At 37.8% G+C, this 16,865-nt stretch overlaps 1 protein-coding gene across 2 annotated transcripts in view; it reads right to left on the bottom strand.

The window, feature by feature from the left end:
• The window catches only part of Klhdc10 (kelch domain containing 10), a 52,525-nt gene that overhangs the window by 26,302 nt on the left and 9,358 nt on the right, over positions 1-16,865 (bottom strand). Inside the window, exon 2 of one of the 2 annotated variants that reach the window (XM_069996759.1) lies at positions 5,110-5,196. The exons of the other annotated variant lie outside the window; for it this stretch is intronic. Within the exon in view, the coding sequence (XP_069852860.1) occupies positions 5,110-5,196 (87 nt within the window). The remainder of the gene's footprint in view (positions 1-5,109; positions 5,197-16,865) is intronic. 2 annotated transcript variants of the gene reach the window in all.

Below are 16,865 nucleotides of genomic sequence, written 5' to 3'. Positions count from 1 at the left end.
GTGGTGCTGAGGAATCGAACCCAGGGCCTCAGGCATGCAAGGCAAGCGCTCTACCACTGAGCCACCTTCCCAGCCCCCTCAAATTGTTTTTGATCACCCTGAAAATTTTAACAATAGCAGCTAACATTACTTCAGCATTTGCTAAATGTAAAATACTCTCAAGTGTCTTGTGCACATTGTCTCTCTGAATGTTCATAATAATTCTATAAGATAAGGTACTATTACCACATCCTAATTTTACAAATAAGGAAACTGATTTTAAAAAGAAAAGAATATCAAGCAACTTGCCCAAGATTACCCAACTGACAAATGGCAGAGCCTGGATTCAGAGATCTCCCTTTCCTGTTTGTTGAGGGTTTTGTTTGGTAATATAACTGATTTATTTGTTGTCTTTTTGCTTGTTTTGTCATTTTTAGTGCTTTCTGAGAAGCAGTGAAAGTTAAATGTGTACTTCCAGTTCCTCACTTCATGATGGAAACCCACTGGTCTCAGAATACCACACTTTTTTTTTTTTTTAAATAGGTCATGGGGCTTGACCTTGGGGCCTGGGCACTATCCCTAAGCTCTTTTTGCTCAAGGCTAGCCCTCTACCACTTTGAGCCACAGCACCACTTCTGGTTTTCTGGTGGTTAATTGGAGATAAGAGTCTCACAGACTTTCTTACCCGGGCTGGCTTTGAACCACGATCCTCAGATCTCAACCTTCTGAACAGCTACAGGCATGAGCCACCAGTGTCCGGCTCAAAACCACACTTTTAATTAGTAGAAATATCTTTTGAGCCGGGCGCTGGTGGCTCACGCCTGTAATCCTAGCTACTCAGGAGGCTGAGATCTGAGGATCGCGGTTCAAAGCCAGCCCGGGCAGGAGAGACCGTGAGACTCCTATCTCCAATAAACCACCAGAAAACCGGAAGTGGCGCTGTAGCTCAAGTGGTAGAGCGCTCGCCTTGAGCTGAAGAGCTGAGGGACAGCGCCCAGGCCCAGAGTTCAAGCCCCACGACCGACAAAAAAAAAAAAAAAAAGAAATATCTTTTGAGAAGATACAGGCCCTAGTGAAGAAATCTAGTGACAAAAAACAGGCCCTATGAAACTGTTTTCAGTTATCAACAGTGGTAACATAAAGGACTCCCAAAACAAAAAGCTTCAAAGTGCTATTTCAAAAGTATAGATAAGTTAACAGAAAAAAAAGAAAGAAAAATAAAGGGAAACACCCAGCGAACACTAAACAATAGCATTTTCACATTCTCTGTCAGCGTCACTAGAGAGAAGCTAAGAATGCCCTAAAATTTTAGACCCACGCTAGTCCAATAGCAGCCTTTTAATAATTCAATATAACACAAACACATGTAATGTTCCTACCACATGCACTGTGCTATGAAGTGAAAGGCACTATCCACTGTTCCTGCCCATGCGGAGCTCACAATCTAACAAGAAGCACAGACAAGAGAAAAAAGAAACATTGAATTCCACGTGGTAAGTGTTGATACAGGTAGGTACACAGAGGGTAATGCTCTCAGACCAGAGAGCACAAGCTTACCAAGGAAGTTTCCTTGGAAATAACTGCTAGGCCTAGTGTTAAAGAACCAAAGAGGTTTTTTCTGGAAATAACTGTTAGACTAAAGGTTAAATGATACCCTATTATTGCTTTGCAGATATTAAACCAAGTTTATTATCTAGTCTCTCTGTTCTCTCTCTGTTCTGTTCTCTCTCTCTCTCTCTTTTTTTCTCTCTCTTTCTCTGTCAGTTGTGGGGTTTGAACTCTGGGCCTGGGTGCTGTCCCTGTGCTCCTCAGCTCAAGGCTAGTGCTCTACCACTTGGGCCACAGCGCCACATCCAGTTTTCTGGTGGTTAATTAGAGGTAAGAGTCTCACAGATTTTCTTCCCCAGGCTTTGAACCACAATCCTCACATCTCAGCCTCCTGAGTAGCTAGGATTACAGGCATGAGCCACTGGCACCCGGCTATTATCTAGTCTCTTAACACCTACCCATCTAACAGCTATGGTCCACACAGAAAACTGGAACACACTTTTTTTTCTTCCCTCTTTATATTCAGTTAGTAATGAAGTCTCCACTATTCAACATCCTCATATTTCAAACTCATGCTCTACTCTCTGAATCTACTATAGCTACCTTCATTTCAGGCTCCATCATCTTTCACCTTGATATCTGTAATAACCTTGCAACTAGTTTTTCAATTAACTCTCTTCTCTAGCTTCAAAAGCAAATCTGATCATGAACATTCCCTTCAATGGTACCCTCTCCACCTGGCATCTCCAGCTTCTCAACTTCTCTTCCCCACTTGGCTTAACTTCCTCCGGACCTCTAAGAGCACCATGCTGGGTTTGTTCACATGTCTTTACTAAAGGTACTTGGTCCCTGTGGTTTGAGATTCCAGCCCTCAACTTGTTAACCTCTAAGTATATCCCTTATGGACAGTCATCCTGAGGTCTACTCCTCTTCTCTCACTTTCCTTCCACCAAACTGAATTGGGAGCCTCTCCAGTGTGTCCCACACCCATGCTATCTCATCAGGATCCTTATCACAAAGAATTAGGCTCAAATATGCTGTAATTTTTTCTTTACCTGGACCTCTACAGCACAGTTCCTGGTACATATTTCAGGAAATACTGAGATAATGAAAGAATGAACAATGAACACACCAAGATAGCCAAACCTAATAAAGTTGATGAGACAACCAAAGGAGATGATGGGGAGGACAGAACACAGGAGCAACACCCATTTTCATTGGGTGGAAAGAAAGAAGCTAGTGAAGGAAACAATGAACAACTAAAGAGGCAGAAGAAAACATCTAGGATCCTATACAGTATTTCATCCCAATAGTAGAGAAAATTTTAAGAAGGTATAGGTGGTCAATGGCTACATACATTCCAAACTGGCCAAAGGAGGTGAGAAGTAAGACGGGCATTAATTTGAAAAAGGTCTTTGGTGATCTCAACAATGCTACTGCTGACTGCAGTTGCACCACACTTTTCTCAGAATTGTCTATGACCAGCTTTCTTAGCCATTGTTTAAATTAGGGCTTATTAAGTAAGTAACCAATGGTATGAAACTTACCTGTGCAATCTTTTTTCCCCATGATTAGAAATTGAAAGATAAAGACTGTACAAAAGAAAACAAAAACCCCACCTTCCAGATATAACCACTTATTTCACTATTTCTTTGTTTTTTAAATGTTTATGGTTTGATATGATTATATTGTATTTTATAGCCTAATTATTTCTTAATTATGCTTATATTGAGTAAGAGTAACTAATTATAAGTAAATTAACTAGTAAGTAATAAAGTTTAATTTATGCTTCTTTCAGACCAAGTTAGCTTCTCATTATAAATCAATAAATTAGCATTTTAATTTATAAATTAGAATAAAAAATGGTATAGAATTAAGACATCCTGCTTGGCCACATGTGCACAATGGTTTTTCTATCACATACTACCAAATTCCTCTCTTAATTTTTATCAATAACACTATTGATGCTATCAGTGGCACACTATCTTGTTTCTTGGTCTGCTTAGGCCTATTTAGTCTTTTCATTTTCTGGAGTTTGGCTCTAAAGAACTGGGCATTAGATATAGAAATAACTATCACAGTTGCAGAATTTCCTACGTTTTTGTATTAATCTCTTCAATTAAAATTAGATACATTAGCTTATAAATAATTGAATAAAGTTTAAGTTATAAAATTATACATGCTTCACTGATGATTTGCTATTATTAGAAAAGTAAACAGTTTTCAATCCTTTTCTGATATATGTATTTTTAATTCCAATACGGATTAAGTATTAATGGAAAATATTAAAGGTAGAAGGAATCTGATCTTTCTATAAGAAGAATCTGATCTTTCTAAAAAGAAAAAGACTTTTTTGTTGTTGTTTTGATTTCTGGTGCCACTCCTGGGGCTTAACTTGGGGCCTGAGCCCTGTCCCTTAGCTTTGTTGCTCAAAGCTAGTACTTTACCACTAAAGCCACTGCTCTACTTTGAGCTTTTTTTTTTTTTTTTTTTTTTTTTAATTTGGTGGTTTGGAGATAAGGGTCTCATAAACTTTCTTGCCTAGGCTGGATTCAAATTGCAATAATCAAATACCAGCCTTCTGAATTAGTAGGATTACAAACAACCAAGCTACCAGCACCTGGCATTTTTATGTTTTTTGATACATTTTGCCAAATTAGATCTGGAAAAGCTACATGAAAGCTCAATATTTGAGTTTTATTTTCCCTTACACTTGCCCACTTGCCAACCCAGGGCTTTTTTTTTTTTTTTTTGCCAGTTCTGGGGCTTGAACTTAGGCTTGGGCACTGTCCCTAAGCTTCTTTTGCTCAAGGCTAGCACTCTACCACTTGAGCCACAGTGACACAGCCTTTTCTGTTTATCTGGTACTGAGGAATTGAACCCAGGACTTTATGCATGCTAGGCAAGCATTCTACCAGTAAGCCACATTTCCCAGCTCTCGGCATTCTTATTTTTGTTTTTTGTTAACCCAGTAGGTAAAGATTGCTTTTGTTATAATTGTCACATTTACAACATTAGTGTTTGACTTTCTTGGCATTTCTTCTTTATGAGTTAACTATTCATATCCTTTTTAACTATTTTTCTAGTGGACATTTGCTTTTAGTCTATTGATTTATAAACACTATATATTTATGGTACTGTATTAACCATTTATAACAAATACCAGATACTTTCCCTTTTTATGTATGGTTTGACACCTTGGGTTTTTATTTTATACTACTATACAGATAGTCTTTTCTCTCTCCCTTATAATCATATCTGTAATACTATTTTTCCCACTCATAGTTTATAAACTACTCAAATATACTCTTTCTAATATATTTACAGTGAAATACCACTAATACTGGTGAGATGATTTATCTCTACCATTTAATAAACATTAAGAGATTCTAACTCCCCAAAATTTATCAGTACAATGCCAACAGTAAATGCAAAACTTAGGTTTAAAACTAAATTCTAGACTTCCCTTATTCCAATTTCAGCTATTAAGACAAAGAACAACAGAGTTTTGAGTTTAGAAAATTCATTCAAAATTCCCTTTACCCCATATGAAGCACAGATCTCTTGCTAGTTATCACCCACCTCTCAAAAACCTGTTAGGGATCCTTATGATGGGACAGGACTGAATGAAGCGCCTCCTAACTGGGTCCCATCGTATTTTCTTCTTACCTGTTACCACAATTATCAGCAATAAGTCAGACACATACAAACATAGCAAATAATACATAGTTACTGTATTATAAAGACAGAAAAACAGGAAACAAAACAATACTTGAGTACAGAAAGGAAGTGATGAGAAGTAGCATTTAACTCTGTTTTCAAAGTAAAAATTAAGTCAATATATAAGCAGTGGTGAAGGTTTTCAACTCTTATCCCCAAAGAATATGAATAACCATATACACCTTTTCCCAGGATTCTGATTCAATAGTCTATGTACTCAATAACCACCATTGCCATCTTGTGGCAAAACCACCAGGAGCTTTAGAAACTATTGGAAGCAATTTGTAAGTCACTGAATATCCAAAAAGGAGCACTACCCAAAAGTAATTGGACATAACTGACTCTTGGTCTCCTCAAGATTTGGTTTCTTTCTTTTATTAGCTGTACAGCAATGGGCACCGGCCTATAAATATGAAATAAATTGAGCTTGTTATAAGTAAAATTATATAAGAACCAAACAAACATTCCTAGCTAGGCATTTTGATGGGGTGAAGTGTTGGACATGAAATCTCTCTTTCAAGGAAACAAACCAGCTCCATAGGAACCCCCATCTGAACTTGTTTTTTTGTTTTTTTGTTTTTTTGGGGGGTCCGGTCGTGAGGCCTGAACTCTGGGCCTGGGCGCGGACTGTCCCTCAGCTCTTCAGCTCAAGGCTAGCGCTCTACCACTTGAGCCACAGCGCCACTTCCAGCTTTTTTCTTTTTGCTTATGTGGTGCTGAGGAATCGAACCCAGGGCCTCAGGCATGCAAGGCAAGCGCTCTACCACTGAGCCACCTTCCCAGCCCTAGAACTTGTTTTTTTTTTTCTTTTTGCTTATGTTGTGCTGAGGAATCGAACCCAGGGCCTCAGAGGCATGCAAGGCAAGCGCTCTACCACTGAGCCACCTTCCCAGCCCTAGAACTTGTTTTTAATAGAAAAAAAAGCAAGGAATTTATGGAACAATTAAATAGGGTGATTTTTTTTCTCTCTCCAAAGTTTTGATAATACCAAAGACAGCTCTTATTGATAATAAAATAATGTTTTCTTTTATTCTTTTTTTCTTTTTTTTGTTGTCGGTCATGAGGCTTGAACTCTGGGCCTGGGCGCTGTCCCTCAGCTCTTCAGCTCAAGGTTACCACTCTACCACTTAAGCCACAGTGACACTTCTGATTTTCTGAGTGATTTATTGGAGGTAAGAGTCTCACAGACTTTCCTGCCGGGGTTCGCTTTGAACTGTGATCCTCAGATCTCAGCCTCTTGCATAGCTAGGATTACAGGCGTGAGCCACTGGCACCTGGCTGTTTTCATAGCATTTAAAGCTGATAATATGACATAATTATCATAAAATTATCATAATATGTCCTAATAGACATATATGATGTCACAAATCTCTAAATACTCCTGAACTGATCTAGCACTAATCTTACTAATCACCTAATTTGCCTGAAGCCTTTTGCTAGAGCCTAGAGTTGGACAAGAAGGAAGTGACTGGCTCCTATCCATAAGAGCTTATGCTCTAATGAGCAAGGCAGATGTATAAACAAGTAATTACATTACAGTGAAGTGACTGTTGGAACAGGGGCTATAAAAACACTTTGAGGGGCTGGAAAGGTGGCTCAATGGTAGAATCCTTGCCTTGCATGCATGCGGCCCTGGGTTCAATTCCTCAGCACTACATAAGTAGAAAAAGCCAGAAGTGGTGCTGTGGCTCAAGTGGTAGAGCACTAGCCTACCACTGAAGGACAGTGCCCAGGCCCAGAGTTCAGGCCCCACAACCGACCAAAAAAAAAAAAAAAAAAAAACACTGAAGAAGATTATTATAAGTGGAGACACTAACTTTGGCCAGGGCCAAAAGTTAAACTTAGTCAAGAAGTAAGAATCCTTTTTTCTGCCAAGGGCCAACTGGATATTCATATCATTCATTCAAGGGCCATAGAAAATGATCAATACAGGCAGGTGGGCCAACGGCAGCCAATAAGAAGCATATATGTCTGTCTTATGTACCAGAGGATTTCTCCAACCTTATTTAGTCTGTAGACCAAGAGGCTCCTTATACCTGGATGCCTTCTTTCAGAAACCACACTTACCCTGTCTCAAGTTTCCTAGAAAATGACTGGTTCTTGTTTTGGGCAATTGGAAACATATTCAAATATTCATCAGCAAGACCTTGTTTGTCTACTAAAGAACTTTTACATTGGGATATATAAATTCTTTTTTGTTTTTGGTGCCAGTCTGCGGCTTGAACTTAGGGCCTGGGTACTGCTGTTTTGCTCAAGGCTAGTACTACCACTTGAGCCATAGCTATACGTCCAGCTTTTTGGGTAATTAATTGGAGATAAGAGTCTCACTGACTTTTCCAGGCTAGTTCTGAACCATGATCCCCAGATCTCAACCTCCTGATTACAGGTATGAGCCATCAATGTCTGGTCACAAATTCTGCACAGTGAATTATGACATTACCTGAGCTTGTTTGCTTAATATCATGGAGAAAAGACACTTGTAGATTAGAATTATTTTGCTTACAAAAGAGTTCATCTTTTAATCCTTTAAATATTTTAAGTTAGTGGATCCCAAATGTTGGTCTATTGTCCACTGCTAGGCTTAAGTAAAGATTACCAGACCTACACAAAACAAGAAAACTATAAACAAGGTAGTGAGTTTACCAAGAACAAAAATGTTCTCTTTAAAGTCCTACCCTTTTCTCCACAGATTAGAACCTTTTTAGTGTTAAGAATTCTTCATTTTATGAAAGGATAATGTTAGAAAATGCTGTTAATTTTTTAATACCTTTCCTTAGAAAAACAGAACATTTGCAAGCCTATATGTCTGCCCTAAATATATATGTATATATAGATCTAGATCTATATGTATAGTTATGAATAGATATATGTACAGATACGTCTATATATCTAGACATATAGATCTAAATCTATATATACATATTTTTAAATATATGGATTTATGACATCCAAACTGCTGAAGAAACACTGCTCTAATGAATTAGTAAGATATGTGTTGATGACTCCTGAATATAGTATAGGGAAACCATATTGTCAAAAGATACATAACATACATGTAAAAGAAACTTCCCTTACCCTCAAGCATATATTCTAATTTGGGAGACAAGACAGACACAGAAAAACAGTTAGATAGCAATACAAGACAGGATATAACAAGTGATTAGCTTAAAATTTGACATTTTTATGTATCAAAAGCATTAAAATGTACATACCCTTTGACCCAGCTATTCCACTTCTAGGAATCTATTCCTAAAGAAATGATCATAGATGTATGGAAAGATGGATGGACAAGGATAGTAACTATGGTAGTAATATTTGTAATGGTAAAATAAATTAGGAACACTTCCAATGTCCAATGATAGGGAGACAGTTAAGTATGTTAAATAAACATACTTATATATGTTCAGATCCTATAAAACTCTTAAAAGTATATAAACAGTGTTTATTAACATGACAAAATGGTTTACAATATCTTGTGAATGAACTAGTTACAAAATGATATTAAGTTATGATACAATTTTAGCAAAGAAAAATTTTATGTTCATGAACATACAAGAAAAATACACATCAAATTTTAATTATGGTTAGTTATCTTTAGGTGGTTATTATGAATGATTGGTTTTTGTTTTTGTTTTTCCTTTTGTGTTGGTCTTTATATTCCAAGCTCTCTCATTGAGTAGGCATTACTTTTAGACTGGAAGAAAAACAATACCACATTAATTTTTTCTAAAGTATAATTTTAAAAATACTGGAAAGAAACATACCAAAATGTTAACAGTGGTTAGGACTGGGGTTGGAGTAATTACTCCTTCTATGTTAGCAAAAAATTGTATGTCATATTACTTTATGTGCCATATGAAATTTCAACTGTTTCAGAATAACAATGAGAGAATAACACTGGAAATTAGTGAACTAAGGATATACACAAAGCTCCTTTGGGGCTGGCTCAGTGATAGAGCTCTTGATCAACATGTACAAAGCCCTAGGTTTGATCTGCAGGGAGGAAGAGATCTTTTATGTTTTCTCAGATCTGTGTCAAACACCTTTGGCATGTTTCTCTCTCAGCAAATAACACCATTATTACAGGCACAGATAGGCTAATGCTGACTCCACAGAGGTGACTTGAGGAAGTAGAGCACTGACTTCAGAACCCATGTGTTCTTCCTTTACCCAAAGAGAGGGAAACAAACAGAAACCAGCAGCACAGTAGTGTAACAGTAACAAATAGAAACATATGCCTTTTTAATTTCACACAAATAAAATACATTCCTGCTCTGAACTTTTGGTTAAAGTTTATATATATATACACACATATGTATATGTATACACATATATATTTTTTTGGGTGGGGGGGGGGTCAGTCATGGGCCTTGAACTCTGGGCCTGGGTCCAGCTCAGCTCTTCAGCCCAAGGTGAGAGCTCTACAATGTGAGCCACAGCACTATTTCCGGTTTTCTGAGTGGTTTACTGGAGATAAGAGTTTCGCAGACTTTCCTGCCCGGGCTGGCAGATCCTCAGATCTCAGCCTCCTGAGTAGTTAGGATTACAGATATGAGCCACCGACACCTGGCCGAGTTTTTACATACTGCTGATTTTCATTAGTGATTGCTTCAAAGGCAATCTTTTTATTTTGGAGGGGGGAGAGGGGTCAGTCTTGGGGCTTAACTCTGGGCCTGGGTGCTGTCCTTTAGCTCTTCAGCACAAGGCTAGCCCTCTACCACTTGGGCCACAGTGCTACTTTCAGTTTTCTGGTGGTTAATTGGAGATAAGAGTCTTACGGGCTTTCCTGCCCAGGCTGGATTTGAACTGCGATCCTCAGATCTCAGCCTTTCTAAGGCAATCTTTAAAATGAAAAATATTGTTCTAATGATTTCACTCATTATTTGCTTTTATCTTTCTTCTTTTTATGAAGTTTTTTCACCATAAAAATATATAACCATTCACTGAACCAAGACAAAAGCTGAGTAAACTCGCCTTCCCCAAAGTCTTGTAAATAATTCATTTTTTTAAATTCATAATTGAAAGAAAACAAGAAATGTCCTTAGTAGATTAAAACTATGAGCAATCACTGAAAGAGGAAAAGTTATTAGAATTAGACTACAGGAAAAACTACACAGTTCTAAACAGCAGAATAAAAAAAGGCTAGAGCAAGTTTTGGTGGTGGCCTCGTTTACACTAAGGTAAAGTAAGCCCAGAGATGGAAGACAGCAGGAAGAATTGAAACCATTTACAAAATTTACAGCATGACTGCTTGGAGGGAGCACAGAAGTCACAGCAGATAGGACCTCTAACATCCCTTTTCCTTGTTTAGTCAAGTGGTGTAGAATAGAGAGTTTTGCTACAATAGTAGTAAGAGTACAATAGTAGTAAGAGGAATACTAACACTTGGACCATAGAAATTGATTAATACCCAGTGGGTATTAACACTCAGGCAGAATAAGGGACATCTATACTACAGAGGATTAGCAACTGGTATACTTCATCTCACTATACAACTGTGACTTCTCATCCCTACCCACAACCAGTGAGCCTAGTAACAAAAGCTAACTATATTTTACTTCCAAGTTCAGTCTGAACTCAGAAATTTCATAGTCCAGATCAGGTATATACGTAGGTGTTGTTTTTTTTTAAAGAATTTGTTTCCTGTGACACCAAGCTATGTTAGCAAAGGATCAATTACATATCTGATTCAAATTAATTCAATCAACGGTTCGTTGATGAAAGCATATGGCAAGGAGCTACTTTGGGTAAAAAGGGAAACAACTCAAAGAAAAAGCATCATTCCACTCCAAAGATTATTTATAGTGTCATTTTCTTGTTAGTCATCACATGTCTCATTTCACTATCTAATCTTATAGACAATTCAATAATTGAATCTTAGATAAAAGCTTGGAGAAAATCTAGTGAGGTATAGTAAATATCAAAAAGATAAACATGAGATCAAGCTGGATACTCAATGAGTTCACTGAAGGACTCTGAGCTAGGAAATAGTACAACCACTGTCACACTTTAGGAAAACTATCTTGTGTCAAATATACAGGATAAATGAGGAAAAGAAGATTAAGGATGCAAAAAAAAAAAAAAGTCGGGTGCTGGTGGCTCAAGCCTGTAATCCTAGCTACTTAGGAAGCTGAGATCTGAGGATCATAGTTCAAAGCTAGCTCAGGCAGGAAGGGCAGGAAAGTCCATGAGACTCTTATCTCCAATAAACCAACAGAAAACCGTAAGTGGCACTGTGGCTCAAGTAGTAGTGTGTTAGCCTTGAGCTGAATTGCACCCAGGCCCAGAGTTCAAGTGCCATACCGATAAAAATAAAGAAATAAGAAGAATGGGGAAAAATCCAGCATAAAGCAGTAGAGGACTGAACTACAGCAGCAATAGAAAGAACTGGAGGAACAAGGAGCACAGACAAGGGCAGCAGAGTGAACAGCATGACTCACCTACAGGCCGAGCTACTTAGAAGGTACAAGCAGAAGGATCACAAGTTTGAGGACAGCTTATATAAAATTAGTGACCCTAACTCAAAAACAAAATATTTAAAAAGGACTGAGGATATGACTTAAGTGATAGAATACTTAGCTAGCTTGTTAGAGGCACAGGGGTTCTATCCTCAAGACCACAAAAAGATCAAGACAGGAACCAGTATGCTATACCTGTAAATCTAGCTGCTCAAGACACTAAATCTAGAATGAAGTTCAAGGCTAATCCCCAAGCAGAAACGTTCACTAGACTCCACAAAATAGTAAAAAACAGCTGGAAGCATAGCTCAAGTGGTAGAATACCAGTCTACCAAATACAAACCCCTGAGTTCAAATCCCTGCCAAAATCAAATGAAAACTTTTAACCCCCCCCCAAAAAAAAAATATTACCTACCGCTCACAATGGGTTATGAGTAAATGTTTTTAAAGTACCTACTAGCTGAGCATCTGTGGCTCATACTAGTAATCCTAGCTAGTAAGGAGGTAAGATCTGAGGACTGCTGTTTTAAGCCAGCCTGGGTAGGAAAGTCTCAGAAACTATCTCCAATTAAACAGCAAAAAAGCTGGACTACAAGTGTGGCTCCAGTGGTAGACCACCAGCCATGAGCAAAAAGTCAAGCAAGAGCAAGAGGTCTTGAGTTCAAGCCCTGGTACTAACACAGAAAAAGTACCTATCTTATACTGCAATAAAACAAAGACAAGCTGGACAGGAAAGCTGAGTCAAAGAAAGAAAAAATTTTTAGTATGAAGGTTCTGTGACTTGAAGAAAACTTTTAAAAAGACAGTAAAGAACAGGTTGACAATATCAACATGCATTGCAGAGATGTTTAGAAACAGCAGAAATCAAAAACAATCTAAAAATTTAGCCATCACTAGGTGGCTGATAAAATCTATAACATCCATAAAACATAAAATACTTGCAGCCATGAATAAGAATGAGGTAAATCGAAATGTGCTAACAAAGAACAAAATACAAATGTATTTTAAATAGAAAATATTTTAAAAAGGAAGATATGAAAGAATATCTTATGTTATACTCTAATTTGTTTTGATATACAGTATGTAGATTGAGAGAATATACTAGAAATTCTTTATAGATGATACTGTTGGAAAGAAGACAGGATCTCAAGTGAACAGAGACTTCTTGACGCTATTTGATTTTACCATGTTAGAATATTTCTCAGTTTAAAATTTTAATGAAAAATCTTCTAGGAGTGATCAGGATGAGTTCAATAATGGGAAGTCATAATATTTAAGTGAGCATAACCTTTAAGTGTTCTCCAAGTTTGTCTTGTACAGATAATGATACTGAGGGTTCAAATCCATTAGTCATTTTTAAAAGTGGGGAGTTGGCCTTAAACATAGCTTAGAAAGAGTTTGGGCTATTAAAAATAAGGGTATGGGGCTGGGAAGGTGGCTCAGTGGTAGAGCGCTTGCCTTGCATGCATGAGGCCCTGGGTTCGATTCCTTAGCACCACATAAGCAGAAAAAAAAAAGCCGGAAGTGGCGCTGTGGCTCAAGTGGTAGAGTGCTAGCCTTGAGCTGAAGAGCCGAGGGACGGCGCCCAGGCCCAGAGTTCAGGCCCACGATCAGAACCCCCCCCAAAAAAAAAATAAATAAATAAAAATAAGGGTATGTTTCTAAATTCTAATTTACTGTATTAGTTGGTGATCTGAAAATTCTTAACATCTTTTCGCAGGCTGTAAATAGCTAACAGGCCCTAAAGTCAGCCCCCTAAATCATACAATGTTCAGTGATAATGTAGAGGGGTACCAATAGTAATAGAAGCTGTTGTTTTAGAGGTATCCTTATCTTACTCAAACTCTCAGGCATGCCTGACAAGGTGATCTCCTGCCTTTAGACATTTTCTTCTTTTGGAATCCATGAAGCTACATAGCATGGCCTTCCTCCTAACTTACTCACTTTCTTGCTTCTCCTTACCTTCACAGCTTCAAGAGTCATAATCTTTTGCTCAATTAAAAAACAATTCCAGGTGGTCTTACCCAGTCCCATAGTTGTAAATATCATCTGTATGCTACTAATTCTGAAATTTACACATTGAGACCCCGAATCTCCCTTGAGTTTCAGTTATACAAAACCTGTTTGCCCTGTATCCTCTATATGAAGGGTAAGGAGGCATCTCAAGCTTAACAAACCCAAAACAAGTCTTGACTTACTCCCACAATCTCATTCCTTTCAGTCTGTTCCATATCATAACACAATGACATCATCACCCATCTACTGATTAAGACAAAAACTCAACAATCATGATGACTCCTCTCATTTTTTCATCCTTCGTAGAAAATCATGTTGATGTCAATTTAAAATATAGCTCACATTCAAGCACTTCTCACTATCAAATCATCATGCCCTAGTCTAGGCCACCATCTCTTTTTAGAATACTGCCAGAGTCTGGGCTGAAAATGTGGCTTAGTGGTAGAGTGCTTGTCTTGCATGCATGAAGTCCTAGGTTCTATTCCTCAATACCACATAAACAGAAAAGGCCAGAAGAGGCGCCATGGCTGAAGTGCTAGCCTTGTGCAAAAGCAGCTGAGGGACAGTGCCCTGAGTTCAAGCCCCAGGACTGGTCCCTGCCCCCCCCCCAAAAAAAAAATCAAAGAGAGAATACTGTCAGAGTTTTCTGAATGGCCTCCATGCTGCATTTCCCCATCTGTCATCAACACTTGTCCATCAGCAGCTAGAGGACCTCTTAAATCTCACCATATCACTTCACTGACCACAATTATCCAATAGCTACCCTTTAAGAAAAGACCACATCTTGTTTTAGATGCGCTGAATGTGATCAGAGACCTGGAAAAGGCAAGAATATGGTCTTTAAAAGAGAGGTTTGGGCCAAAGTTACGAAGTGGCATGATTTATTAGTATATGGAAGAGAAATGAAAAGAAAATGAAGGGAAACTCAAATTCCTAAACATGAGTGGAAAAGCAAGAGCTACTAAAGAAGACTGAGGATAAGGCCAAACATGTAAGGAAAACAAGACCTGAAACTGAAGGGAAAAGATAGGGACTAAAGAAGACTGATCATGTTGAATGGGGATTTTTAAATGCTCATGTGGTTTAGCAACTCTAGGCAATAATCTTAGCTGTAAAGGAAAAATCAGAAGAGAGAAAACTCAAGCAAGTTAAATGGAGAGAATGAGGGTAAAGCACTAAATAGAAAAGCTTTTAAAAAAGTAAATTTTTGGAAAGAACAGATCGAATCATGACACAGATGGAAGGATAATACAACTGTTTCTGATAATATTCAACATAAGTTGTTCTTTGGGGTTTTTTTGTGCCTTATCATGTGTTCAACACATGCCTTATCAAAGAGCTGCACCTCTACCCTCTAAACTGTACTTTAAAAGAGAACATGGAAGAGTGAGGGAAGGAGTGACATTGTTCAAAAATAAATGGACTCATCACCTGACTTATGTAACTGTAATCCCTCTGTACATCACCTTTACAATAACAAGAAAAAAGAAAAAAGAACATGGATAAACGTATTTTTAGGTGGGGGTTGGAAGAATGAACAGTATGTATAGAATCATGAAGCAGGGCTGGGGGTGTGACTCGAATAAACAAACTTGTCTAGCTGATTTCCAAGAGTCAGAATTCAAACCTCAGTACAAAAAAACAAACCTAGCCAGACCAAAAAAAAAAAAAAAAATTTTAATATTTTAAGTTTTTTTAAGTTCCTTCCTCTCAACTTACCTATCAAGAATTAGACAATTGCAAATACTTCCATATAGGTAAAATATAAGATTAAAGAAATAAATGGAACTGTTAGAATAGCAGAAAGGGGTAAAGAAAACAGTAGAGAAAAAAAAATCAGTGGGACTTGGTGTGAACAATGGGGTAATTGGTGAGTAAAGGAAGGAATCTACTGTGATTCTACTTCTGACTTGACGATGCTGGAAGGAGCAAAAGAGGAAGAACAGGTTTGACTGGAAGTGTGATCACATTATTTTGTATATGTGGTGGATTTAAGGTACTTGGTCAAGTGGTGGAAATGTCTAGTGGCCACTGGCAAACAAGCTAGGAAGAGAAATATGGGCTGGAGATGTTCTGGGCACTGTCAAAGATTATGGAGGGGCTAGGAATGTGGCTTGGTAGAGTGCTTACCTCCAATGAATAAAGCCCTGGGTTCGATTCCTCATTACCACATAAACAGAAAAAGCCAGAAGTGGTGCTGTGGCTCAAGTAGTAAAGTGATTTGGGCAAAACAAGCTTAGGGACAGTGACCAGGCCCTGAGTTCAAGCCCTAGGACTGGCAAAAAAAAAAAAAAAAAAAGATTATGGATATCACTCAAGGAAAATAGGAGTAAGGAAAATAAATAAAAAAGATATACTCTTAGATACCAATATAATGAGGCAGATAAAAGAAAACAAATGAGAAACCCAAGAGATAATAGGATAACTAAGAGCTATTTATGAATGACTCATTATGTGTTCCCAGTTCTAGCCTAGGAACTAGTTAAATTAAAACTATATAGAGCAGGACACTGGTGGCTCATGCCTGTAATCTTAGCTACTGAGGAGGCTGAGATCTGAGGATCACGGTTCAAAGCCAGCCTGGGCAAGGAAAGTCTGTGAGACTCTTATTTCCAATAAACCACCAGAAAACCGGAAGTGGCGCTGTGGCTCAAGCAGTAGAGTGCTCACCTTGAGCTGAAGAGCTGAGGGACAGAGCTTAGGCCCAGAGTTCAAGCCCCAAGACCGACAAAAAAAAAAAGAAAAAGAAAAAGAAAAACTAGATTTATCAATTAGGAATTTATTACCTTAGCAAGAACACTTGTGCAGAAAGAGAGGCACAAAATGCAAGTGCAATAGGTTGAAAATAAAAAAAGAGAAGAATGAAATAATGAAAGAAAGAGAAAAAGAAAGCACAAATTTAAACAACAAAGTTTATTTCCCCTAAAAAGCTTAGCTATGAAAGAGAACTATTTAGCCTTCAGCTAGAGGAAAAAGTCCTAAAAGTCATATGGTAAGGTGAAAAGAAAACATTTTCACCTATAAAACAACAAAATACAATTATTGAGTACTAAGCACTTAAATATTGTAATTTTAAGATTTCTAAGCGCCTTTATCTAGCCATACAATTATTTCTATAGTATTACATAAAACATAATCACTAAT

This window comes from Dipodomys merriami, unplaced genomic scaffold (genome assembly GCF_024711535.1).
Source record: "Dipodomys merriami isolate MVZ:Mamm:240054 unplaced genomic scaffold, mDipMer1.0.p SCAF_5, whole genome shotgun sequence".
In the NCBI taxonomy this organism is placed as follows: domain Eukaryota; kingdom Metazoa; phylum Chordata; class Mammalia; order Rodentia; family Heteromyidae; genus Dipodomys; species Dipodomys merriami.
The sequence above is the reverse complement of the archived record's forward strand: the minus strand, read 5'-3'. Positions and strand labels throughout refer to the sequence as shown.